The 27,437-nt window shown below is 34.4% G+C and overlaps 1 protein-coding gene across 4 annotated transcripts in view; it reads left to right on the forward strand.

Moving 5' to 3' along the window:
* The window catches only part of NLGN4X (neuroligin 4 X-linked), a 426,216-nt gene that overhangs the window by 232,226 nt on the left and 166,553 nt on the right, over positions 1–27,437 (forward strand). For 3 of the 4 annotated variants that reach the window (XM_021006227.2, XM_021006232.2, XM_021006229.2), the window contains 2 exons: positions 5,190–5,249; positions 8,815–8,967. In XM_021006227.2, the coding sequence (XP_020861886.1) occupies positions 5,190–5,249; positions 8,815–8,967 (213 nt within the window). The remainder of the gene's footprint in view (positions 1–5,189; positions 5,250–8,814; positions 8,968–27,437) is intronic. The other variant, XM_021006233.2, reaches the window with a different exon arrangement.

Genomic DNA, 27,437 nt, shown 5'->3' on the forward strand with positions numbered 1-27,437 from the left:
TCAGGTCTCTTTTGACTCCAGGTGCAGTGCACTGCATTACAACCACTTTCTCAATCTGTGTTCCCCAGATCTGCCACCAAGTAGCTTTGTTATTTTTTGCAAAGTCAGTTTATTGCTTTGTGTCTATTTGATCATTAGTAAAATGATAGAGTTGTTCTAAGTGATTGCTGAGATCTCTTCTGCTTTTAAAATTCAGTGACTTTTTGAGAATAGAATTTCTACTAAGGAGACATTGTATTGTAATTGCTGACATGCTGCTCCTTGGGCTCTCAAAAACTTCATTGATATCTTGAAAAAGAGGCACCCTTTGGAGAGAAGAATTTTTTCCCTTGACATATGCCCTTTTTTGGGGTAGAAAATGGCCTCAGAAAAACTTAACATATGTAACCTGGACTCTACAAAAAAAGATAGATTTTTCTAGGTTAGAAATAGTTTCGGAGTATAAATCCCATGATGGACTGCATGTCTCTTGTCCTACTAGATTAGATAATTTCAGAGTGGTTTACTACCAGGTTGGTTGTAGGTTACCTGATATTTGGAATTAATTTCCTCCTCACTTCCTTCTCCTAGGATAGCTAGCTTCAAAGCTCAGATCAAAACCTACCATTTCTTTCCCTCTATCACTCCCCAAAAGGAATGTAAATTATTAATCTCTGAAACTTTTTCCCCATCTTTTCTCTTAAAGACCAGCTCTCCAAGTCACTCTAGCTTTCATAGATTGGCCAATAATAGGTCCCTGGTCTTACTTGGTCATTGTTTGGGCCTTGATTGGCCCAGAGTGAATGTAAATAACAATTGTTTCTGTTGGCCAGAAACCCTGAGGGTCTTCTCCTCCCAGATCTTTTTTTTTTTAAAGAGTCCATTCATGGGGCAGCTAGGTGGTGCAGTGGATAGAGCACCAGCCCTGAAGTCAGGCGGACCTGAGTTCAAATCTGGACTCAGACCAAACACTTGATGCTTACTAAGTGACCCTGGGCAAGTCACTTAACCCCAGTTGCCTAAAAGCAAAAAAATAAAAATGAAGAGGCCATTCTTTGCCTCCTTTCTTATTAAGCCTTAATCCCTGAACAGGCATTGCCTCAGTCATGTTAAAGACCTTAGCTTGAAAAGACCAAGGTTCCCCACTGCAGCCTGGATCATTTCCAGTTGTCCTGATCTATCTCTGACCACTGGACGGAGAAAAAAAAGTGAGCTTGGTGACTTTGCACAGCCCTCCCTCACTTAAATCCAAAATCACTTAAATCCAAATCACTTGCATGTTCACTTCTAGAAGGAAGGACAAACAGCAACAAGGACTTTCCTGATACCTGCCTCAGCTATTCATCTTTCCTTCCCCCAGAAATTTTGTATTTGCTTTGTATAAATGTTGTATGCACTCTTGTGTATATTATGTTTTCCCTTACAGGATGACTGGGACATAGAAGAGCCACTACCAGCTAGGGTGCCCTATGCTTTTTGTCTTGCATCCTTACTACCACCCTAGGCGATCTGAGAACCCTACCTCTGGAGTGAGGATGCAGAAATATGGGAAGAACTACTGCTGGAGTTAACCTACCTTTTTACCTTCTTCCTTACCCTGGTTTGTAGGGTCTGTGCCAGCATTCACCCAGGATGGTTCCATCTTTCTTCCTCTTTACTTTTCTCAGCTGTTTGATTGCTTACTTGGTTTGAATGAGATGGAAATCAGCACCATTGCTTCTGAAGAGATAGAGGATCTCTAGGTTTTACTACCTGACACTTCTGCAAAGACCCTCCAGACATGGCCCAGCTTCTGCTCCCTGTAGTACCTCAGCATTGTTGTCTTAATTACTTAAGCTGAGGGCCTTTGAGCCTTGCCACCTGCTCAGCCATTGAATCTTTAGTACTTCTTAGTGTTTCCATATACCCAGCAGATAAACATTCTTTTATGTAGTTTTCTCCAATTAAAGTATGAGCCACTTTAGAGCAGAAACTATGTAACTTTTTGTATTTGTATTCTTAGTCCCTAGCACAGTGTTTGGCACGTAGCAAGGGCTTAATAAATTTTTTCATTCACTTCATTCATTTATTAGTTGATTTATTCCTTCATTTCCCCACAGAATTCTTGAAGAGAAAGACTTTATTTTTTACCTTTGTGTATCACTTCCTAGCACAATGCCTACATATAGTACATGTTTAGTAAATGCTTTTGATTGATTTTTGGCAAAAAGTACAATTTATGATTTTTAAATGAATCCTTTATTCCCGAAGACTTCTTTTCCTGAGTTCAAATTTGGTCTCAGACACTAGCTGTATGACCCTGGGCAGGTCACTGACCCCCATTTGCCTCAGTTTCCTCATCTATGAAATAACCTGGAGAAGGAAATGGCAAACTATTCCAGTATACTTGTCAAGAAACTCCAAATAGGTTCACAAAAAGTCAGACATGACTGAAAAAAGAGTAAATGCAGCAAGATTGATTTTCACGTGCCTTTAAAATTGTCAGTTAAGCCCTATGTGCCTTTAAAATCGTCACTTAACTATATAGACTTCTTGAGTAAATATTTGGGTGTTCGCATCTAGTCTTCTAGAGAACAGTGTTTTCAGTACCACTTCCACGTTCTCCCATAATATATATTGGGTCTTGAGGTAGTAGGGTCCAGATGTGATTGTACTATAATCAGTAATCAGAAGAGATCACATAGTAATAATCCATGTAAGAACTAAATCAAACAGATTTTCTTTTCTTTTCTTTTTTTGCCTTTAGTGCCATTTGATTAGTGTTTGTGCTGAAGTACAACTCCAAGGTCTCAATATCACTTTCTAGCCTTTTCTGAACCTTGTTTTCTTTGCCATAGACATCTTCCTCCCACCAGAACCACCTGGACTCTGGCCCTGGGACTCTAAGTTCTGATAGGTGAACTATTTCACCAACAGTCTGGCCTCCATGTAACTTTTTGGCCATTTCCAAACTCTTCACCTTCTGACTTGCATTTTTGTGTTGTCCTGTCCCATTAGAATGTAAGCCTTGAGAGCAGACACCATCTTGAGAGCAGAGAGGGGGAGTTGGGAGTTGTGGGTTGGGGGGGATGGGTTGCTGTGGGGAAACTGAGGAAGGTGGAAGATGAGAGGTTTAGTAAGCAATTTGAGGGTACAAGGTGCCCCGCTGTATGTTTGAAAGTTGAATTCTGGAATTGAACTAATTGTATATTTGATAAACTTAGAGACTCTTTAGGATTGATTCAGGAGCAATTTTGCCAGGTAGATTGAAGTTGAAAACAGTTCTGTTTTTTATTTTTATTTTTTAAGTCTTTCAGCACCTAGCATGGTGCTTGGTACACAGTAAAGACTTAATGAACAGTGATTGATTGATCATTAAAGTAGAAGTCCTATTAGTTATTAAATAGCTTCATTCTAGAGACACATTCCATTCCATAATTCATGTCATGTTTTACCCTAAGGTGTAGTTCCCACCCCCCCCCAAATAGTTAAGTTTTTGTTTTTTTGATGTAAAGGCAAATCAATAAAAAATCAAAGTTAACAGTTTCTTTAAAAATTATTTGTGATAGTTACACACATTCATTTGATTTTTTTATTAGAAGAATCTGTTTCAAATTAGTTGTCTTAAATCACTGTTATGTATATAAAAATTATACATGAGACAATATCAGTTTGAGAATTGGTAAAAACAAGCAGAAGTAGGATAGCTCCCTATGATGATGTGTGAAAGGAAACTCCTAGCAGTACTATAGCTATTAATTACTTTTGACTTGAAATTGATCATTAGAAAAATTAATATTTAAAAGAGTAAACAACATTGTAGCCCACAAATTAGCTTCTTTATAAAAGACATTGTATTATACTATGGCCATAGTTACCAAGGACCATATCTATATGAAAGGAAAAAATAAAAATTTTAGAAGGAGATTAATGTTTATAGATAGTTGTGTTTTCCTGGAAAACAATTTTTTTTTTGGTTTCTGGAGTTTGTCCCAAAATCTGTTTATCCTTTAAGGATTCCGAATATTTTGAGAAAGTTTTAAATGTAGAAGTTGCCCAATTTCCTAGCAGTACACAGGGAGAGGACAGGGAAGATTTGTTTCAAATGTTATAATTCATCATAAAAGAAGTTCATGTTGATCTAGACACATGCATATTGCTTATATAGTCTATTTTTATAATGCAAAAGAAAATGGAGAGTTGAGCCAATTATTCAAATAATTTAAGTAAAAAAGAATAATGTCTCTATTATACATCTATTTCATACTGGAGCAGCATGAATTTTTTTGGTGGTTTATTTTTATAATTGCATCAATTCTCTGTTTGATTTTGCATATGTAGTAGAAATGTAAAAAACATGTGTACATGCTGTGTGATCCAGGTGAGTATATTTTCTATTAACAAAGCAACTCAGAGGGGGAGAAAAGGGTTATAATTGTTTCTTATCACTTGCCACATCAGTTCTTTTTAACTCCTCTGTTAAACAGTTATTTCTCAGATACAGAACTTCTCCTATTATGAAGTTCGCATTTCTATCAAACAAAAAATTATTGAGGGTTTGTTTTCCCCCAACCATGTGGTTTAATGCTTCCTAAGGATTAAAGATAGAATAAATCAGTTTCATGATTTACTCTGAGCATTTTAAATTGTTACACTTTCAAAAAATTGAGATATTTATTTAGTCTTATTGAAAGAGTTCAACTCATTTAGTCTCAATAAGTCCCTTTTGGTTACATAGTGATAATATTTACTTGTGAAAGATTATTTTTATTTAATCATTGTCTTACATTGTAATCAGAGTAAGTTCAGTGACATTACAAAACTTGACAAATGGTGAAAGTTGGAAATTTGCAGAAAATTACATACATCAACCATGTACATTTCCTACTACTTAAAACTTTAATATATTGAATAGCTTTGTTTTACCTTTTTTAATCGCCCATTAACTTTGTTTTTGCAGTAATCACACTTTTGAACCCCCCAGATTGCATCTTCACAAGATATATTATCTATATATTTTTAAAATAACATTTTGAATTTGTTCCTGACATCTTTATGTTTGTATGCATTTTGCATCCTTTTTTTTGAAATTCAAATGTAACAGATTTCAACTTTTTTGTGTTACATTTTTCTTTTTTTGGCTAGTATCTCTCTCTCTTTTAATTTTTTGCAAAACTCTTGTTTTTGAATTCTCTTTTTTCCCTTTATTTTCCTCCTCACTATGACCCCAGGAGCCAACACAAAGAAAAGCGCAGATGATATAACCAGTAATGATCGTGGTGAAGATGAAGGTATTTTTTGTTTTTTCAAAGCTCAACCCTGATGCATGACTATGATTTTTTTTTTCATTTTAACATCCTTTTTCCCCCCCTTACTTGAAAAAATGAAAGTACATTTTATTGTACTACTTTATTTCTTCTTATATGGAGACCATTCATTTTTTAAAAATTCCCAGTTAACATAGAGAATGACTTCCATATCCTTATGATTTTGTCAAGGTTGTACCTAAAATGTATGAAATAAATAACATAATATTATTTCCAACAAGTGTTTTTTTTTTTTTGCTCCTACACAGGAAGAGAAAGTGGAGTTTTAAAACATGCATGTGTATTCCCTTTTCTTTCTTGCAAAAAGTTATTTTGTAAGTGCATTCACCTTATATTTTGAAATGGTGACCCTCTCTTTTCTCTTTTACTACACATGGTAAATTCTAGAATTTTAGGATTCTTAAATAGAGAGCTTTAAAAAAAACTTCAGGTATTCAATGTTTTCTTTTTCCAAATAGCTTGATTCTAAAATGAAGTATGTATGAAAATGATATGGTTCACAGTGAAGTACACCAAAAAGTGTTTTAATGAGATGTTGTTATTTCTTTCAGATCTATTTTCCTTAGCAGAATTTTTAAGAAAAATAGGGATTTCTAAGAATTTATAGAGGTCAAAAAGCTAGCTGTACTCTTTTTTTTTTTAACAAAAACAGCTATTTTGAAAATACATTTTGTTGAAATGTTTTGTTGCTATGGAAAATTTCTTCTTGAAGGATCCCAAATTGTATGACAAACTATACACCACAGGTGAAATGCAACTATTTTTTTTTTTAAAGATGGAAGGTATGTAGAAGCCAAGCAAACAACTAGTACATTGTATTCTGCCCCTTGGCATGATGAATGATTTTTGTTCTTAAACATAATAAGGTTAACCTTTACTTGTAGAAGATACTTGGTAAAATAACATTTCTCCTACCTCAACAAAATACCAGGAGCTCACTTTATTTACCAAAAAGAATGAAGGTCTTTGGTGAACCTCTGGTTTCAGGGTCAGAAGATAATTTAAAGCTGGTAAATGGGATGCCGAGTTATCCCTGCCGGCATGGTGCACTCCTTCAAGGTGCTATTTTGTCAACTGCTGCCCTTGTTTTCCTCCATAAATCAAATGCTGGATGAGAAAAACATTTTGCCCCATTGCTCTTTTGCTTAGTCTTTTCTTAACGTTATCTCACTGTTGGCCTCAAGTTCACGGCCCTGACACTTCCTACAACAGTTCTATAACAAGTCTTCTACCCTCTAGAATAGTATTGTCTATGACTACACATTTTTACCACTTAATCTCCCTTGTGGTAGTGAGTCCAAAAAGACTATAATTTCACTGCCTGTTAGTGGTAGTTCTTTGGCTCCTCCACTTATTCTAATGATTTTCTTACAATGCTTTTTTTCTTCCCAATATTATTATTTTTTTTATTTTAAGGTGCTACTTTCAAAATACTCAAAATGCAGCCATTACCACTGTAAAAAAATGTTTTCTGATTGACATTTAAAACCCAAAACGTATGGTTCATTTGAAACTGATGTGGCATCTGGTTATTACTTCCTCAAGTGAAAGAAAATCTTGTTCTATTTTTCATTAAAGGTAAGAGATGTTAATCTGATACACACACACACACACACACACACACACACACACACAACACACACTATTCCTTCTGTCCTCCTAATACACTCTATTCATGCCTTCATCTTAAATATACAGGTCAATGGCTGGCTATATTAATGCCAGTTGGATCAAATTGGGAAAATGATTGGAAAGCACAATGCAAAGGAAGTCTACCCTTCAGTTAGTTAACACTTAGGAAAAATATTTCTGCGGTGGATGATTTTACGTGGCTTTGAATTTTCTGTTGTGAGACTAGTGGAAATTGATTTTGAAATGCATTACATCTGTGCACATCACTCTTTCCTGTACCTTACTGTGAACAACATTTTAGAGGCACATGTTTTTGGTTTTTTTAGCATGTTCTGTGTAGTCCCTAATCTGCCTTTTCTTATCATTGAATAAATGTCTAAATTATATAGTTATAATTTACTTCACAGCTTTAACCATTATAAAGATTCTTTAAAGGGTATGTTCATTTTCCAAAAAGTGAAAAAAAAAATGTTTTGTGTGTATTTCTCAGTTCAGGAGGTCAATTAAAAACAAACAAATACATTATATATAATAGCAGAATAATAAATGCACAAATATCTGTCCTTATTTGAGAGATACAATTTACCTGTAATTTTTAGTGTTAAACAGTTGTCTGGGGACATTGAAAGATTAATTAGCTTTCCCAATGTCACACTGCTCTACATTACAGACAGAATTTCTACTCAAGTCTTTACGACTCTAAGACCCTTCCTCTGTTCAGTCTGTCATATTATTTCTCTTGAATGCTTTTATAGAGGTTTAGTTTAATAAACTGAAGACTTACAAAGCAGTTCCAGTAGTCAGAGCAATGTCAAATTGGATGAATGGCCAAAAGAAATTAATTGTTTTAAGTGAGGGAGTTAGACTAAGTGATCTGTAAGGTCACTTCCAGCTCTAAATACAGTGAACCTATTAAATCAGAGGAAATTATATATAGTATTGTTCTCCATTTCATGTAAAATTAAGCTTAGAATAGCTATTAGCAGCTAGCTGCATATTTTCATTAGGCTAAACTGATGATTTTAGCTTTTTCAGAAAGGCATCCTCAAATTATAGACAATCTTCAAATTAAAAGATTCTTTTTTTTTTCTTCAGTGTACAAAAACATATCACTAAGTATTTGAAGTACATGTGCAACAAGGATTTCTATCACCACCTGAGAGGCTTAACATTTACATAGCCAGATTGAATGGGGAATATTTTTCCATTTGTATTTATATTCAACATGAGAAACTGTCATCTTAAGAAAATAAGATGAGGATTTCTTTTAATGAGATAAACATTTTTCTTATTCATTTCCAAACTCTTGAGAGACTGTGTTTGTATTTTCGTCCTCTGTTATGTGAAGAGATCCATATAGTGTCCCCTTGGCATTTCTATTTTAAAAGTGTTAAGCAACTGGCTTTATACTATGACAAGATGATAGCTCTATTTAGACAATTTCAAATTTTGCAATAGCAATTCTAAAATTAATTAAATGATGAAGATATTTCATAAATGGTAGCTTGTGTACATCTCCAAATTATATTACTTGAGTTAGAACAGTAGTGAAGAAAAATGTGTCAACCCAAAAGTTTTATTTTTTTTCACAAAATACCTGTATGTATACACATATACAAACACATACACCCCTCTTTCTAGACAATTTCCTTTTTTTTCAATGAAAGAGAATTTCTAATGTACATAACATCATATGGGCTACATAACAAAGGCAGAGAATGTTAGACTAATATCACTTTCTAGTATTTCATGTAGGACTACAAACATATAAGTGATGATGAGATTGACCTTCAATTGTTAAATGAATTCCTTTCTACATATTTAAGTTAAAGCATGCAATTTGGAAAATAAAATATTGCTTTATTGTATTGTTCTTGCTTGAATCTTTTTTCCCTAGACATTCATGATCAGAACAGTAAGAAGCCGGTCATGGTCTATATCCATGGTGGGTCTTACATGGAGGGAACAGGCAACATGATAGATGGAAGCATTCTAGCAAGCTATGGAAATGTCATTGTCATAACCCTCAACTACAGACTGGGAGTTTTAGGTAAGTGGTTCTCTTGTAATGATTAAAATGAATAATATGGTTCATTTTGATGGGGATGTTTTACTGTCCTTGAATTACTTCGACTCCTAGAAAAAATCCTTTTCATTTGCATTAATGATGTTGAATAAGCTTTCTTTTTCTGAAGTGAAATCTCAGTGTTAAAGCTTAATTATATATGCATGTTTTGTTTTTCTAAGACTTAAAAAATGCTGCTTATGCTTTTTTCCAAAGTTGATTCTCTCTAAAATTACATTGTCTTTTCATGCTTATCAAATTAAATTAAACTTCACAACACCTTTTCTGCCTTTGGGCCGACGTTAATAAAATTTTGACTGGCACCACATAATATGTTCACCTTTGGTAGACAAAAATTGTAATCATCCAGTGAAATTGAGAATTATTTCCAGATGCTGTAATAACAACATCAGCCCTATCGTAAGGTGAGCAAGTCATTAACCACATTTCCCAATTATTTGTGGATTTGGGAGTTTTAGCTGAAATAAATGTGGAATCTGGTTACCTTGACCTACATGATTTTCTTTTAAAATCAGTGTTGTGTATCATGTGTTTTTTATTGGACTTTTGTTTTTACAATTCAGAATATAAGGACCTTGGTAAAACAAATGGAAACTTCAGGGCTTAAATTTGTTGTTTTTTTTTTCTATTTATCTGTCATTCTGTACTAGTGATAAGAAAACTAAGTTTTATTTAGTGTGACATTTCAGCATTTATCTTTCATGAGTTAAGGAGGTGCTTTCTCTAGTTGTATAGCCTACAGTTCTATTATAATAATCAGTAACAAAGTTGTCTTTTACACTCATCTTTGGGAGAACATATGTCTTATGCAATGTATGTGCATTTAAAGGACAGAAAATAAGTTTTTAATATACCATGATATTTGTTGTTGAAAATACCTGTAGTAAATTCTAGTAATAAATGAATAAAATAACTAAGAGACGTACATCCAAATAAGAAACATAATGTTAATTTACTTTTTAAATAAGTAGATGTTATTGACAGTATATTAATTCTAAAATGCCAATTTTGTTTGTATAGTATTTCATAGTAACTATGCTATCAATTTGTACTGAGTAGTGAACTAAGCATATAGGAAAAAATGTAGAAATCCTATCTAATCTAGGAATGTGGGACAAAACTGACTACCAGTTTTCACAGAATTGACCTATTTCTGACAATGTTAAATTATTTGAAATGTACAAATTTATTTTTATTTCAAATGACAATGTTAAGACCCTTTTCCCTCCCTTCCTTCTTTCCTTCCTTCCTTCCTTCCTTCCTTCCTTCCTTCCTTCCTTCCTTCCTTCCTTCCTTCCTTCCTTCCCCTTCTTCTTTTTCCTCTTCCCTCCTCCCTTTTTAACCCCCTCCCTTCCTTCTTCCATCTGTCACTTATTTTAGGAATCTTTTTTTTCTAATTATTTAAAAGATGAACCTTTTCCCTTAACTGTCTATGCACTTTCCAGAATAGCCTGACTAGTTAAAAAAGACTTCTTGTTATTGCTTTGGTCTTCTGTAATTGAAAGAGGAAATCAAGTTTCTTTTCTTTTCTTCATCTTGCACAAAAGGCCCATTCTAACAAAGAAACAGAGAAAGAGGACAAGCTTGTGGGTCACTTTACAAATCAGTTTCAAAGGAAGCAGTGTATTTTACTGCATGTAGTAATATCAAGTCTTGAAAGAGCCTTTTGGCTCTGTTTTCCAAGTGAAGCTATGCAAAGTTTGCCAGAACTACACAGTATTCTGTTGTACATATTATATATCTATGTTATTAATAATGCTGGATTTTAGGAAAAAATGATTTTTCTATGAGCACTGATTATTTTAAGAGGGTCTAATAAGGTTTCTCTTGCGTAGCCTTTTTTTTATGCTTTTAATATATAAATTATTTTTCTCATAAGAGGGACTAATGTGCCAAAAATTACTTTGTAGAAAAAATAAAAATTAAACATTCGCTTATATTAGAAAACTCAAATTTTTTTCTCCTACTCAAAGGTCCAAATTTCTCAATACTTGAAAGTTTTAGGGTAATTTAAGTAATAGCTTTGAATAAGACTGAAAAGAGGTTTTTAGCCAAGCTTTAGAAAAGTTGTTTATATTTCATGGACCTGCTACTATAAAGAGATGACAGATACAAAATAATTTTTTATTTAACCGAGTTAAATACTATTGTGTTCATTAATGGTTAGTTGTGTATTTGGTTTCAGAATGTTTTTCAGTTTTATTGTTCATTTCAGAGAGTGAACTTTAGATATAAGGTATCTGTAATAAAATACTTTTTATGTACATTACTGTATTTTAATACCTACCAAATACCTGTGTATTTTAATGAAAAGTCATAAAGTAAGAGTTGACAAAATATATTTCCCATTCATGTATACAAATGCACATGTCTACATATTTTTATGCATGTATATATAGTGTGATGCATTTATTGTTTGTACTGTATAATATGTATCCTGTACATGATATAATCATATATATATGTAGTATAATAAGTTATGGAACATAATGTAGAAATTATAATTTTAAAAGATTTTATATTTGTTTAAAGCATTATTTAAGAAAATATAATCTCATATTAAAGACCACATGTTTTCCCATGTAGTGGTAAAATCAAAATGCCAAATGAATGGCCAAATAAATCCTATTGAAATTTTGTAATTAGAAAAGAATTCAGGAGACCTGGGTTCTAATTCTGGTTCTGACCCAAAGCATGGGCTAATATTAGCTTCATAGTCCTCCTCTATAAAAAGAAAGGGCTAGATTAGATTATCTCTCAGATACCTTTCTTGAAATTTCATGAAATTTAAGTAGTATTTGTGTATCTCAATTGGTCTCTTCCTGATTTTTTAAAAAACTGCCTTAAACCAAATCAAGGTGGAATCAACTAAAAAAAATAGCTATAAGTAATAGAGCAAAAGTAAATGTCTTGAATTGCTTTCCAGTACATAGATGTTTTATTCTTATTATTTTCCAAGGTGTCATATCTACCAAACTCTCACTTTCACTACCTCAACAAACTTAACAGACTTCAAAATTTAGCACTGGGCAATAGAATAGTGTTTACTATTTAAGCTCTCTCTGATTTGTTCAGTTTAGCATTTGTAATGACCTGGTAAAATGATGATGGTGGAGATGGAGATGGTAAGGGTAGGGAGGAGAGAATGATATGCTGCCCTGAATATCTCATAGGGGTGTTGTGAACATAAGGGGAATAATGAAAGTAAAAGCACTCTGTAAACTGTGATGCACTATACTAGGGTAAGTTTTTATTTTCTTATTTTGTGGCCTTTTTACTTGGATCTTAGATACCATTATCCAGGCTTCTGCAAACTCCTTTCATTTTCAAAAATTTTGGTGTTGACTGCTATCTGCCTATTGTGATTGGCTGAGAAAGTCACTATTTCTAGATCAATGATCTACAATCTCAAATTCCTCCCTAATATTTGACTCGCAATATTCAACCATATATTAAAATGATTTTTTTTTTTTGCAATTGCATGTCAGACCTGGAGGTAAGAACAGTTGTGCTGCTTGAACTCAAGTTTCTTCTAAAGTGTTTGAAGGAGAAATATATATTTCTCATAGATAGCTAACCACGATTGGGTTGTATGTTGGAGTTTTTTCAAAGGCTGTTAGGACATAGCATTTGAGATTTAGTTCTGTGTGTCTATTTAGTTTCCTATTATGACTCACTTTACTACAGCTTCCTCTGTGTCTTGCTTCTCAGAAATGTTGTGAAGCATTTGTGGTATGTGAACATGGCTTAAAAATATCTTCCCCCATTCCTTATCCTTCCTTCCATCATGCCAAAACCAACTGTTATACTCCAGACACACAGTTAATCAAGGTCAATTTGTTATTACCCAATTCCTAAAGAGTTGTGTCTTAAGAAATAAGATTCTTCAGCACTGTGCCCTCACATCAGTGTTTGTGATGCTCTCTTGCCGTTTAATATTCAGTGTGGCTTATTAATGGGATTAATAGATTAATGGAAAAAGATGATATAAGAAGCAGTAATAAATTTATGTCCAACTCCAAGATCTGATACCCACATGCTTGTAGAGAAAAAAGATGGGATCTCACTAAGCTTGCTTTGTCAGATACATAACTATACTGAATTACCACCTCGATGCAATTCACAGGTCTAGGATGAATTGATCCCCTCTCTAGTTCTGTGGCAGTTCTGAAGCTCAGCTGTAGTGGAGGGCTGCGGGAAATTCCCAGGTATACCACGGTTGCCCCTTCTTCCCCCATTACCTTTCCCAGGAGAACAGAAGATAAGAAGATTTCTGATTTTCTGTACAACTGTACCTGACCTTGTTAACAATTCTCATTTGTCAGAATTTTAAAAAGTGCTTATTGGATACTAACCACTGTGGTTACGGGGAAGAGGGATCTCTTAAAAGGTTAGATAAGGACAGAACAGGACTTGAACTCAGAAAGATCTGAGTTTGAAATATGCCACATATACTTAACTAGCTATATGACCTTAGGCAAGTCATTTAACCTCTCTCAGCCTTGATTTCCTTTTCTGTGAAAAGGGAAAATCATTGAATGTACCTTACAGAGTTGTGATGAGAATTAAAAGAATTAGCATATATAAATCTGCAAATTACTTAAAGAACTGTATAAATGTTTATGTTTATTATTATTATTATTATCATTATTATTTTGCAATTGTAGAACTTACAGGTCTCATATTGTGGACCAAACCAGATGACAATAGTCCAGTAATTCAGATTTGAGGCTTAAAATGTGATAATGCACCATGGATAATACAATATAAATAAACCCCACTTTATTTGATAGATTAAAAGCATCAATTTAAAATAATATGAAGTTAAAATAAAATATTACTCAGTTTCTCTTCCAGAATCAGCACTGAATATCTGCCTGACTAAAAGATCAGGTAGACAAGGAAGTCAATAATAGCTCAAGTTAAAGCTTAAGCCTCTAGCACTACTAGTGACAGAGCCAAAAAACAAACCAAAAAAAAGAAAACGAAAAACCACTCTCTTAAAGGGCCAGTCTAGTTCACTTATCGCAGAACTTTAGATGGGGCTACCCATAGAAAAATGATAAGAAAGAGAAGAATAGAAAAAAAATGGAAATCTTTTCTTAAGAAGCCTTCCATTCCTCTCTGTAGTAGCCCCCAACAGGGAAAACAAACAAACAAACCAAAATCAAAAACAAAAACAGCTTTTACCTTAGTAAATTTGCACAGATAACATACTAAGCAATGACATAATAAATACATTAGAGGAATTAAAAACAAAGTACTATGAGAAGTCCAAAGAAGATGGTGAGTACCAATAAGGGAAATTATTGTTGGTTTCATGGAGGAAGTGAAATTTGAAATGAAAAACAAAGTGTGAAGAACAAGTTATTCATTGACTCCCTCTTAACAACCAAGTAAAATTCAGTTTTTTCTTTGACATTCAAGGCCTTCCACAATCTTGCACAACCCTACTTTCTTAATCATCTCATTACTGTTTCCCTCTAGTCAAATTTTACTTTGCTCTGTTTTTCAAAAATGATAAAATACGATATGAGCTTTCTTACTTGTAAACATTTAATATGTTGTTTCTTATCCCTATAAATAATCAATTTATTAATTAGGCTAGCTCACAATAAGTAAATTGATGGTCAGTGGTCTCTCTCAGTAACCAAAGACAAAACCATGGAGCTGATTAAATGTTTAACCACCTTTGGAAAAGTGTGTACCCCTGACAGGGGGAGATAAATGCTGATCGGTGAATAATCAATGAGGGTGTGGACATGTTAATGAGGGGGGTCAGTTAAAAGTCTTTTTCTCAAACTCTAAATGTTTTATTCTTACAGCTCATGGCTGTAAAGAAAGTTGTTTTCTGCATAAACTTTACTCACATATTTATAATTTTTTTAGATAGTTAAATAAAATGTTTAAAAAATCTTTTGAAGTATCAGCCTACTTCAATACCATTGTTAACATTATTGGATTTTCTTCCTTTCTATCTGCACAGAAATTTCAGGTAAATCTCAATTCAGGAAAATGTTTATAATAGTGAGCAGATGTGGTCTATGCTGGTTGCTTATGGAACAAATACCTTTCATGGAGGTTTGTTCCCCCACTTATTCCAGTGAAAAATAAAGACTACAACTATTTATAAAATTACAGTAGCAGTACTCATCATGTTGATTTTATTCAAAGATTGTGAGGGTTTATATTATGAAATCCTTTCCTTTCAAAACTGGGTTACTAGACTGATAAATCAGAAGAATGCTATAAATATGATTCACTTAGTTTTTACTAAACCATTTGATATTGTCTTAAGCTCTTTTTTGTGGACTGAATGGAGATATGAAAGCAAGATAATAGCACAGTTAGGTGTACTTGGAACTGATTGAAAAGCAGGATTCAGGGCAGTTTTTAATGTTTTTATATCAACTTGGAAAGAAATCATTTAATTGAGTGCCCCAGGGATCTGTGCTTGACCTTGTCCTGCTAAAGCATTTATCCATGCCTTGGATGAAGCCATAAAAAGGAGATCAAATTTTGTTTTTATACAAGTTGAATGTAGGAGGCAAGAATCAAAATGGTCTTCACAAGTAAGTACATTGCACTTAGAGTACATGATCTCACACAAGGGGAAATTCCTCTAGGTCGCTAAGGAGGTAAGCTGGAAATCAGGGACATATTAAGTCAGCTCTCTATATATCTGCTGCTTCCCCAAATCTGTCTCTCTCTCTCTTTTTTTCCTGGTTTCTCCCTGATTAGGTTTTGGAGCCACGTGTGTCCTTTTTCAAAACAAGAAATATGGGCTTTCTTCTCCCAAGTTCTTAAGTCAACTCTGCCTTCACAGATAAATACAACATCAAATTTTCACCCTTTCCACCAATGAGGAGGTTTCTATGCAAATGATCCAGGCATGAACCCTGGGATTCACACTAAATCCAATACATTGAAACAATTAGATGAAAGTAAAGTTTTATAACTGAACTTAAAAATAAGCTTCATAAGTATAACAATGTGTAGGTATGGTTAGACGGCAGATATGAAAAACATATGGGGGGTTTAAATGAATTCTAAATTCAAAGTAAACCAGTAATGCGAGATAGCTAGTATGATATTAGGTTAAATTAAAAGAAGCATAGTATTTTGTTCTAGGGGAAGTAATAGTAGTCCCTAGTCCTGTTATATTCTGAACTGTTAAAATCATATCTGAAGTATTTGTTTAATTCTGGGTATCACATTTTCAGAAGAATATTGATAAGCTGGAGTGTGTCCATATTTGGGGAATGAGGATGGTAAAGGGCCTTGAGGTCCATGTGGGGATCAGTTAAAGATATTGGCAATGGAAAACAGATAGCCATTTTCCAGCATTGGAAGGGCTGTCATGTGAAAGAAGGATTAGTCTTATTCAGGTTGACTCCATAGGGCAGAAGTAGTAGCCCTGATTTAGAAGTTGGTGCAGTGGAAGGTATACTGGGCCTGAAGTCAGGAAGATCTAAGTTCAGATCAAACTTCAGACACTTATCAGCTATGTGACTCTGGGTATGTCACTTAACTTCTCCCTGCTTCAGTCTCTACATCTGCTAAATTGGGATAATAATAGTACCCATTTCCCAGGTTTACTGTGAGAATAAAATGAGATAATACTAGTGAAGCTCTTTGCAAAGCTTAAAATTATGTGTGTGTGTGTGTGTGTGTGTGTGTGTGTGTTAATCATAATAATGTGTTTAAGACACAAAATTTTGGTTCAATCAACATAGGAAAATTTTTCTTAGTTGTGTCCTCCAATAGTAGAATGAGTTGTTTCAGAAACTAGTCAGTTATCCCTCATGGGCAATTTTCAAGCACAGACTTCAGGAACCCTTATTGGATTATGTTATTAAAGCTATTCCCATTTAGGTATGGGTTGGACTTTCCAGCTTTCTAGCCATATGTGCTGCAAAAATACTTTAGCAGGACAAGGTCAAACACAGATACCTTCCATATCTAGGACTTTATTATTCTATTCCTCTTTCCCTCTTTTAAACCCCTTGGTTTTCAGGTCCCAGGATTTTGATCAGTTTTATATCCAATGGAAATATCAAATGTCCTTCCTTCTCCTTAAGTACCTCAGTTAATGGCCACCTCTGTTTATTGGAAAGGAAGAACAGTTCTTGGCCACCTCGGTACATTGGAATGGAGGTTTAGTTATTGCCTCATTTACCTGTCTCCCCCCTCCTACTTCCTTGTTTCTGTGATGACTGGTACTGTACTAGATACTGTACTAACTGGAGGATCTACAAAGATTGACCACTACCACTGGTGATTTGGTGATATTATAAGATTTTGGTGTCTTATCAGGTATTATAAGATGTTGAAAATGTACTATTTATATGACTATAAATATGCACTAATATACTATTTATCTGACTGTAAGCAGACAGCACATCTTTGAATCATTCCTATCCAGTTAGCCTCTGTGATGCAAAGTAGAACAAAAAACAAAACAAAATAAAAAGACCCTCAAAATGGATATTGTTGAATGCCCTATAGAGGGCACTCCCAAATGTCCTCTTTTACCCTAGGAGATCAAGATCTTCTACATGATGGCTGGATGGCCTTAGACAGATGATTTGGTCTCTCTGGGCCTAAGTCACCTCATCTGTAACATGAGGATATTTTACTTGCACAAAAACAAGTTGATTGGATCAGGTGGTCTATTAAGTCTCTTTCAGCCCCAAGATGTATGAGTAACTTCATGTCTTAGCCTCTTTTACTATCTATAAAATGAGAGTTGGACCAAAACATTTCTAAATTCTTTTCTGAATTCTATGATTATATGAATTACAGTGCCCACACTATTAATGAGATCCTCCCCCCCCGAAACATTCCCTAGTGCCCTGCTTCTTGTTCTTAGCCCTTCTTATAGTTGAGATCTCCATTTTAGAAAGGGCTGTTATAATGATTCTTTGCAGGTGACTTCCTTCTCTAGTACTTCATATTCAAAAAAGTTTTGGTAGTGTTGTCTGTTCTAAGAAGCATCATGATATATTAGAAAGATTACTGACCTAGGAAGACTTTGGTTCTAGTTTCAGATTTACCATTGATTAACTATGTGATCTAGAGCAGTACTGTTAAACTCAAATAGGAATGCGGGCCACTAAATAGTACATAATGATCCTTGTGGTCTTAGAAAACCGCATGTGTTTATATAGTTTTATTAATACATCAGCACATTAAAATCAGACAGCAAATAAATTTTAATCTAGTTCAAGATATGCCTGAGAGTGTTTTGGCCCACATGTGGCCAGACAGCATATTTGATCCTTCTGATCTAGAGCAAGTAATGACTTTTCTGAGCCTAATTTTCCTTATTTGTACTATGAAAAGCATTGAACTAAATGATTTCTAGTTAATTTTACAACACTAGAAGTTCTGATTCTTTCTGTCTCTGTCTCTCTCTCCACATATATATTCACAGACATATATGTGTACATGTATATGGATGTGACACATTCTCACAATATGTAATACTGTTGCTAGCGATAATTTGCTGTCAGTTTAACACTTGGCAACATATTTGTGATATTTCCCTTATATTTTTCTTGCCTGACTGGTGACCAATAATATAATTTATGAAATGCCATATGGTTTTGAAGATATTGTTGTCTGCTATGCAGAAGTTGGTGTTAGTGGTTCTTTCTGTACAATCTGTTTCTTTTGACAAATATTTTAATCAAGTGGTGTTCACTGATTTTTTTTTTATCATGCTGAAGCCAACATACGTATTAAAAATCTTATTACCTTCAGAGTTTGGAGCTACATTTGAAGAATCTCTTTGGTTACTTAGGGTACTGGAGTTAAACTCAAATAGAAATGGATACATGCTGACTTAGAAAATCACATTTTAACAATATAACTTATTTTCTATTTTTATTTATTTTGGTAAATATTTCCCAATTACTACAGGTCAAGGAATTTGACCTCTCTGACTTGGAGAATCATTTTCCTCACAATTTGGTGGCAGCATATGTACTAATAATAATGCTTTCTTTGGGGGAAGAGGTTATAGAATTATGCTTTTAAATGCTGATTTGCAAGCTTTGAGACAAATGACATAATGCAAATTTGATACTTGAAAGCAGAAGTCCTCTCTGAAACGCAATGTATTCTTGGTCACTAATTGCGTGGTGAATTCTTCCTTTGCCTTAAAGATGCTAATAAAAAGGACTTTTTAATGAGGAAAATGAAGTTATTATTATTATTATTATTATTATTATTATTATTATTATTATTGTATTACTAGGCTATCAATAATTATTTCAATTATATGTTCAGTAAATGTGGAAGTTACGCCTTTGACAGCTATCTTATGCTGGAAGACACATGGCCAAATGTTGTTAGAAAATTAAAAAACCTCACCTAAATATCCATCTTTTCCTATCTGACATTAGTCATGAGGGAAACCAGGCCCCTCATTCAAAGTGAGGGTCTTGCTTTTGTAGGGGAAAACGTAGTATGTATTCCATATCTCATCGTAGTTTCCTGATTACTATCTTTTTATCATGTGAAAAACAAGTTAAAATACCACTTTGTTCTGCATTATAGCTAAATTTAACAATTTGATGTCATAATTTTGAAATCCTTCTTCTCTCTCTGTCTCTCTGTCTCTGTGTCTCTTTTTCTCTCCTCTTTTTATAAACTACTTGATAAAGGGAACTGCAAATAAATTATCTGTATAAAAACTTATGAAAAGTTAAGTAAGGAGGAGAAAAACTAGGTTACTCTTCTTAATACAACAATTCATCTTTTATAGTACTTTATGCCTTACCAACTATTTTTTCTCAGTAAGCCTTTAAAATAGTCAATGTAAATACTATTAATTCCGTTTGACAAATAAGGAAAAGGAGGCTGAAAAAGGTGAAGTAAATTTTCCACCTTCAGCACAGCTGGGTAAGTGTCAGGATCAGAACTAGGCTTCTGTTCCAGGTTCAGTGCACTTTCTATTAAAACATGGTTATGCTTGGGACAAAAGAATTACAGAGTAAATTATTGAGGAAATCATAGGTTGCAGAAGAGACTAGTATTGGTGCAAATGAAAAGAAAAAAGAGACAGGGAGATGTAAGTTATAGAGATATATAGGGTTCAAGTCTAGCTAAATACTTAGATCTTGGAGAGAATGGCAGTTGTTTAAGAAATCCAAGAGGAACCATCATAGGATCAGGAAAATCAAGTTTTCTTTATTTTCATTTGATTAAGCTTTATCAAGATTTATTGTTTTCCTTAAATTTTTGCTGTTTAAATAAAATTATGTATTTTTGTATTACTATAATCTCTTCTGTTGTGAATCTTAAGACTTATGGTAGACAGAAATGCCACCATCTTGTCTCAGATTAGTAGGCTAACTTCTACTGTTCTACTCTGCTGACACCTGGTGGCAGCACATCTACATTGTAGGACAGAAGGAACAAGAAGAATTCTTTTTATTTAAAATCAAGGCAGCTCTCAGGACAGACATGTGATATATGCCCAGTGCATCTCCCTGATAATTTTTTAAAGGATCTACAATTTCACTGCTAATTATTTGGTATTTTATATTTATAGACATTATTCATGTTTAATCATAAGTAACTGAAAACTGAACTTTAAATATTGTAGAACTATTCTGTCCAGTGGACTTTTTCAATAACTATTAGTTAAGGACATGTGTGTTTGCCACACTAATGGAGGCAGCATGATATTTGAAGGAAAAAATGGACTATGCACTATAGTGAAGAGAAGGCTTGCTTTTGAAGCTTTTGAAGTTTTGCCATTTTAAAGCTTGTATGGTTTTGGGTAAGTAATTTCTTTTCTCTGGCCATAATTTTCCTCATTTGTAAAATCTAAGTATTTGGAATTTGGTTATCTCTAAGGTTTTTTCAAATAATGATATCCTATGAGTTTCTTGTATTAAACTCTATTTAAAATATACAGAGGGCATTGAGCTCTGCAAGAGATATTTATATTTATATTCAAAACAGCTACTAAGAAGTTTGTCTTTCTGAGAACAAGATCACTTCTTTTGGTTTTTTTTGGTTTGTATTTCATCATTTAATATGACCTTGAGAATGTTCTACTTGGAGTAAGAATCCATATGTAGAATAAACATTGCTTCTGTGGAAGGGATGAGACTTAACCAAAGCTTTGTCTGGATTGATATGAGCATTGGGAATGGTTTGATAAGGAATCGTTTGAATTGGGAAGAAAGACAACAATAAACTTAGTGAAACATATAGAAGCATCTGAATTTTGATCATTTTCTCACAGAAATCATTTTTATATACCACCCTCCTCATTATGCTGTGTAACTTCCCCCCTACCTTAGACATAGGGATAAAGATTCAGTTCCATGGAACTCTCAAGTGAGGAAATTCTCTCGACCTAAGGAGGGCATCAGCTTCTACACAATTTATAATCATTGAGAGTTATCTAGATAATTAAAAGGTTAAGTTACTTGCATAAAGTAATTGATATAGGGACCACAGCCAATATGTATCAGAAAACGAACTTGAACCAAAGTCTTCCTGGCTCTGACACTAGCTTTCTATCCAATACAACAAGCTCTCTATTTTAAATATATTTAAGATAGATAATTCTTTCAAGTTAGCTAATAGGCAGATCTCAAAAAAAATAGTGTGATCTGGTTTTCCTGAGTACCTTCAAAGAAGCAGCATAACATAGGGAATGGGAATTGGGGTCAGCATGACATGGGCTCCCATCCTTCTTCAGACACTTACTAGCTGTGTGAACCTGCACAAATAACTTAACTTCAATGTGCCATAATCTCTTCATCTATAAAAATAGAGGTTGGTCTAGAGGGTCTTCTGAGGTCCCTTCTAGCTCTTAATTTATGATACTACGCTCATATGACCCATGTCTCTACAGACATTATCAAAATAGCTAGATTTCAATGTATATATTCATACATTTAGTTATGATATATGCCAAGAGATAATATATATACATATTCATATATACTTTTAGATATAAATGAACACACAAAACATGTACAGTCCACATATATAAACACTATACCTATCAATGTAGTATGTGTATAGATATAGATGTAGATAATGATCATAATGTGCTTAGCTCAGTGCCTGGCACATAGTAATTGCTATATAAATGTTAGCTGTTACTATTATTTTAAAATTAAAAGCTACTCTTTACAAAGAAGATTGGGCTGGTGAATTTGCCTTTTCTCCTTTGAATGAGGAATACACATATGCACACATAAGTGATCACACACTTACAAACTTAGAAACTGCAGTTGGTCAAATAGAAATGCACTTTTCTGTAGTACAACTATCTGTATCATAATGTCATTCTCCTGAAAGTTGTCACCTTTTGAAAAATAAATCTTATTCTATGCAAGACACAGTTCTAAAGTGAATTCATTTTCTTAAAAGGTTGGAATGTTTGAATTATTTTTCTAAAGTTTAATGGGAAAATGAAAGATAATTCAGCTTTATACTGTATTAAATGCATATTTTTCAGATAATAGTCCTTATATGCACATTGCATTGGAATGGGGGTGAATGAACTTTTAAAGGAATGTCTTGATTAAGTTTTAATAAAAGGGACTTTTTTTTGATAAGGAATTAAATGACTAATGTGAGGTCTACAGTCAATCAAAAGAGATTGGCTTACCCATCCAGCACGCTACTTTCTTATACTATAGCATGCACTTGAATGGACATCACATTGAATTAGTCCATTAGCACATAAATCTTGGATAACACTAGCTAAAGACAGAAAATGAGTTGATCCCAAAGTTGAATAGAAAGAGAATAGGTTGGATAAGATTTGAAAAATCACTAAGCATTTTCAGTTTGCTAAAGGGGGAAAAGACAATTTTTAAGCTCTAGTATTTACCCAATGTACTATATGTCTGTAAATCATGAAATATCAAAAGATAAAAAGAATCAAAACAACAAGTGTCTCAAAGGGCAATGGAAAGACACGTGCTGGACATGAGTCCCTCCTACATATATGCCAAATGTTATAGCGATATGAAGATAAAATATATCTCTGCTTTTAATGAGCTTGGATTCTACTAGGAGTTGAGGAGGATGGCTAAGACATATATACAGATGAGAATAATATTAATCAATAAGCATTTATAAAGCACTGTGCCAGACTGGGTGCTAAGTACATGGAGATATAATGACAGTGAATATAATAATAGTGCACCAGTCCTTGACCTCCAGTAACTTACATTCTTTTGGAGATAGTGAGTACATAATACAAAGTAATGGGGCAAAGTAAAAATTCAGGCAAAGTGTTCTGGGAAAATTTGAGGAAGGAGAGAGAACATTTATCCTGGAGTTGTGGAGGAGGGTGGGACAGGGAGATTTCCTGAAAGAATTGGCACCAGAGTTAAACCTTTAAGATAGAAACCCCCCTTTTTTTGTAATATTTGGCTAGGCAGTGGGGTTAAATGACTTGCTTAGGGTCACACAGCTAGTAAGTGGTATGTGTCTGAGGTCACATTTGAACTCAGGTCTTCCTGAATCCAGGGCCGGTGCTCTATCCACTGCACCACGTCGCTGCCCCTAGAAAACCATTTTGAAAGAGCAAAGATGAAAAAGGAGTTTACTCCCAGATAGCCTATATGAATTCACAGGGATGGGAGAAGACACTTCAACCATAGTTGAATTATTCTCTTCTCTTCGCCGTGTGTGTGTATATGTGTGTCTGTGAAAATGTGAAGTAAAACCAGGAAGGGAGCTAGGAGACAATAGGTAAAACTAAGAATTCTTATGCCTGGGACAAACTTGGTTAGGGACTTGTGGTGCCAATGGTAGCCTTTTCTGGATGACAATTCCTCCCCACTCCCCCCCCCAAAAAAAGGGCAAACAACAAACTGGAAAGCTGAGGAAAGTTAAGGAGTTGAGAGGAAGGGAAGGAGGGTACCCATGCTGGTTAACACCACTGTTGTGGAGGGGGAGCAGAGCAAGGAGAAAGCTGGAGATGAATAGTATGTCTGGAACTCCTCAAGATAAGACAATCCTAGTGAGGGACTTGCCAATCAGAAAGTAGACCTGTGAGAATCTTGGAATTTATCCATGTTTAGGAGGTAAGATTTGAATAATGTTCCTACTAAAGAGTCAAAAAGGAATAAACAGGTTTAGAACCAGGAAATGGATAGTTCTATAAAAGCAAAGGAAGAAAAGTATTGGAAGGATGGTTTGTCTACATTGTAAAAAGAAGCAAGAAAAATCAGGATGAGAATTGAGAAAAGGCCATTGGATTTAGGAGTTAACCCATTTCTTGGTAACCATGTAGCAAGAAGTTTAAGTGCAGTGGAAGGGTCAGATGTCAGATTTCTAAGGTTTGAGAAGTAGAAACTCTCATTCAAGAATTCAGGGTTGGTTCATTATTAGGAAAATCATAAACATAAATTACCATATTATAAAGTCAGATCAAATCAAGAAGCATTTATTAAGCACCTGCTATGTGCCAGAAACTGTGCTAAATACTGGGGATACAAAGAAAGGACAAAAACAGTTTCTGCTCTATGCATCTATGCACAGACAAGACATAGGCAATATAAACTGGAGGTAGTCTCAGAAGGAGAGTTGAAGGAGACCAGGTAAGGCTTCTAGCAGAATATGAGATTTAACCTGAGCATCTAAGGAAGTCAGAGTAGTAGAATATAGAGATGAGGAAGGAGACAGGTGTAGTGGACTGCAAGTGAAAATGCACTCTTAGGAGATGGAATGTCTTGTGAGAGGAGCCACAAGGGGGCTATTATCACTAGAGTGAGAGATCACTAGATCATAGAGTATGTGTAAAGGAGCTGGAAAGGTAGGAAGGGGCCAGTTGATGAAGGACTTTAACAGCTAAATAGGATTTTATTTATTTGATTGTGCAGATAATAGGAAACCACTGGACTTTATTAGGGGGATAAGAGTAGTATGGTCTCTTCTATGCTGTGGCAGGTATATTAATACTCATATTAATAGCTTAGTGGAAGATAGACTGGAGTGGGGAGAGATCTGAGGCAGGGAGACCAACCAACAGGCAATAGACTGAAAATCAGGTGATAAGGACCTGTACCAGGTGGTTGCAGTGTCGGGAAACAAAAGGAAGGCATATAGGGAATGTTCATGGGGCAGCATGGGGGTGGGGGAGACAGACCCAGAAAGAGAATTAGAAAGTCTTCATATGAAGATGTTTTTTGAGATGGCCCTTTAAGGATGGAAGGATTTCAGCAGTGAAAAAGGATATGGATGATATTCCAGAGAATAGAACAGCATAAAAAAAGACTTTAAAGTGAGAGAGTGGGCCGTGTCATGGGAATGTGTTTTCATCTAGTTGACTTATATGATAGGTTATATGTCAGAGACTTGTGGAAAAAAGATTCAAAATGAGAGTAGGGTGCATATTATACAGACTTTGAATTCTAGGTTAAGGACTTCAGATTTATTTGTAAGTAGTGACTGGAAGTTCTGAACCAAGGACATGTTTGAAGCCACAACTTGGACATCTTCATCTACCAGAAATATGTCAGAAGAAATTGTAAATGAGGATAAGAAAGGGGATGAATTTGAAGGATATTAAGGAAAGAAATTTTGTTTATGGTAGATGGATATTAATGTTCTATTATGTATGTATATATGCCTATATCTATATATAGATACAGATATTACCCCTTCTTAGTCTCCAAAGCCAACCCACAAGTCTTCTTTGTTTTCTTTCTCTCCTATTCGATTGGTTTCCAAGACCCAACAAGTCTTCTTCAAAATCTCTTAGGTGAGATGACCTTCTCCACAATTTGCCTACTTTCCTTGTTCTAATTACCCACCATTGTGCAACTCAGAACAGATAGTCTTCTTACCATTCCTTCCTGAAGCACTCTCTATTAATTCTCTGTATTCATTCTACTTGTATCTTTGCTCATCTTTTCCTTTCTAACTATTCACATTCTAGCTATTCTACCCAGCTCACCTAATGTGAAAATTCTTCCCAAATAGGGGTAGTCCAGTTGATTATTCCTTTAAATCGCTACAACATTTATACTCTGTACCACCTAATTTAGTCCTTGATATTTTATACTGCCTTATTTTGTACTCTAATTGGTTCTTTGGCATGTCCTTATTAGCAAGATTTTTAGCTCCTTGGTCAGGGACACATGGCCAAGATCCTTTGTTAACTGGTTAATTGTTTGGGACAACAAATGGTATGGAACAGACTCATTGGAAAAGAAAGAATAGAAAACTAGGTTAAAATCTGGGAGAGACCTTATATATGATCTAGTTCAATTCCTTGATTTATACAGGCTCAGAAAAGTGACATCACCTGCCCAGGGTTACACAAATGATTTGAATACATCTGAATTTTGTATTTATAAACATTGGGATCTATTTAATTTCATATATAACTTTTGTATCAAAATTGCTTATATTCTACCACTATTCCCCTTTTACAAACAAAACTAAAATTTTAGTTTTCCTCAAAATGTCTATTTCTGTGCCTTGCACAAATTTTCTCAGAGTACACATATGTTAACTTGGTTTGAAACCAATAGTGTGGTGGTATTTAACAACCAATTCTTTAAAAAAATGACACAAGTTATTTGTAAGTTTAATCCACTTTATTAACATTTTGTCCATTACTTTCTTAAGTTGAGACAATCAACAAAACAATAAATTAAGCTGTGATTTGTAGTGTTTGCTGATTTCTGAGGTGTAATGCCCACACAGAAAATTTAAACATCAGCTCTCATGAACTAGACTTAACACACTCCTGGATGAAACATGAAAAGTTTAGTAATTGTTATGATGTCTAGACTAGATGTTGCACATTTAGTTATTCTTCATTATGATTTCAGCTGGTACAAGACTACCTACATAAAAATCTTGCCCTCCCCCCACATTTATTTACCCTGTTTTTTTCAGTTGACATTTCTACAGAGTCATCTGGAAATAGTTCAAAATATTTAGGCTTCTTGACAAATATATCAGACTTTTGCAATTAACAGAGGAATTGCCACTTCCTTGGAAACAATAGATTCCTACATTTCCTTACAGGTTACCATGTGCATGTGTGGACCTGTGTGCGTATTCGTGTGTGTGTGCAATGTTTATATATATGTTACAGATTTGTTACAATGTTATCCACAAGCCCAGTTGCTGCCAAATAAGATTTTCTCATGTAGAATATTCCCAAGACAAAATCTGTGGTACTTCCCCTCCTTTCATGTCCAATTTTCCTTCATTCAAAAGCTTATCTTGAATTATCTTGGATTATCTTGAAGTTGATAACAGCCCTTTGACAAAGGCTCTTCTGATAGTCTGCATGTTCTTCCACCTGTGAGAGATACAGCAATAGCAGCTATCTTCATTTTGTGATCTGGAGCTTTACTATCAGCTGTAGGCATTTTATTTTGTATCTTTACCTTAAGTTTCACAAAGCAGAGATTATTTTGTACATA

Source organism: Phascolarctos cinereus, unplaced genomic scaffold (genome assembly GCF_003287225.1).
Source record: "Phascolarctos cinereus isolate Bilbo 61053 unplaced genomic scaffold, phaCin_HiC Scaffold_726;HRSCAF=1367, whole genome shotgun sequence".
In the NCBI taxonomy this organism is placed as follows: Eukaryota; Metazoa; Chordata; class Mammalia; order Diprotodontia; family Phascolarctidae; genus Phascolarctos; species Phascolarctos cinereus.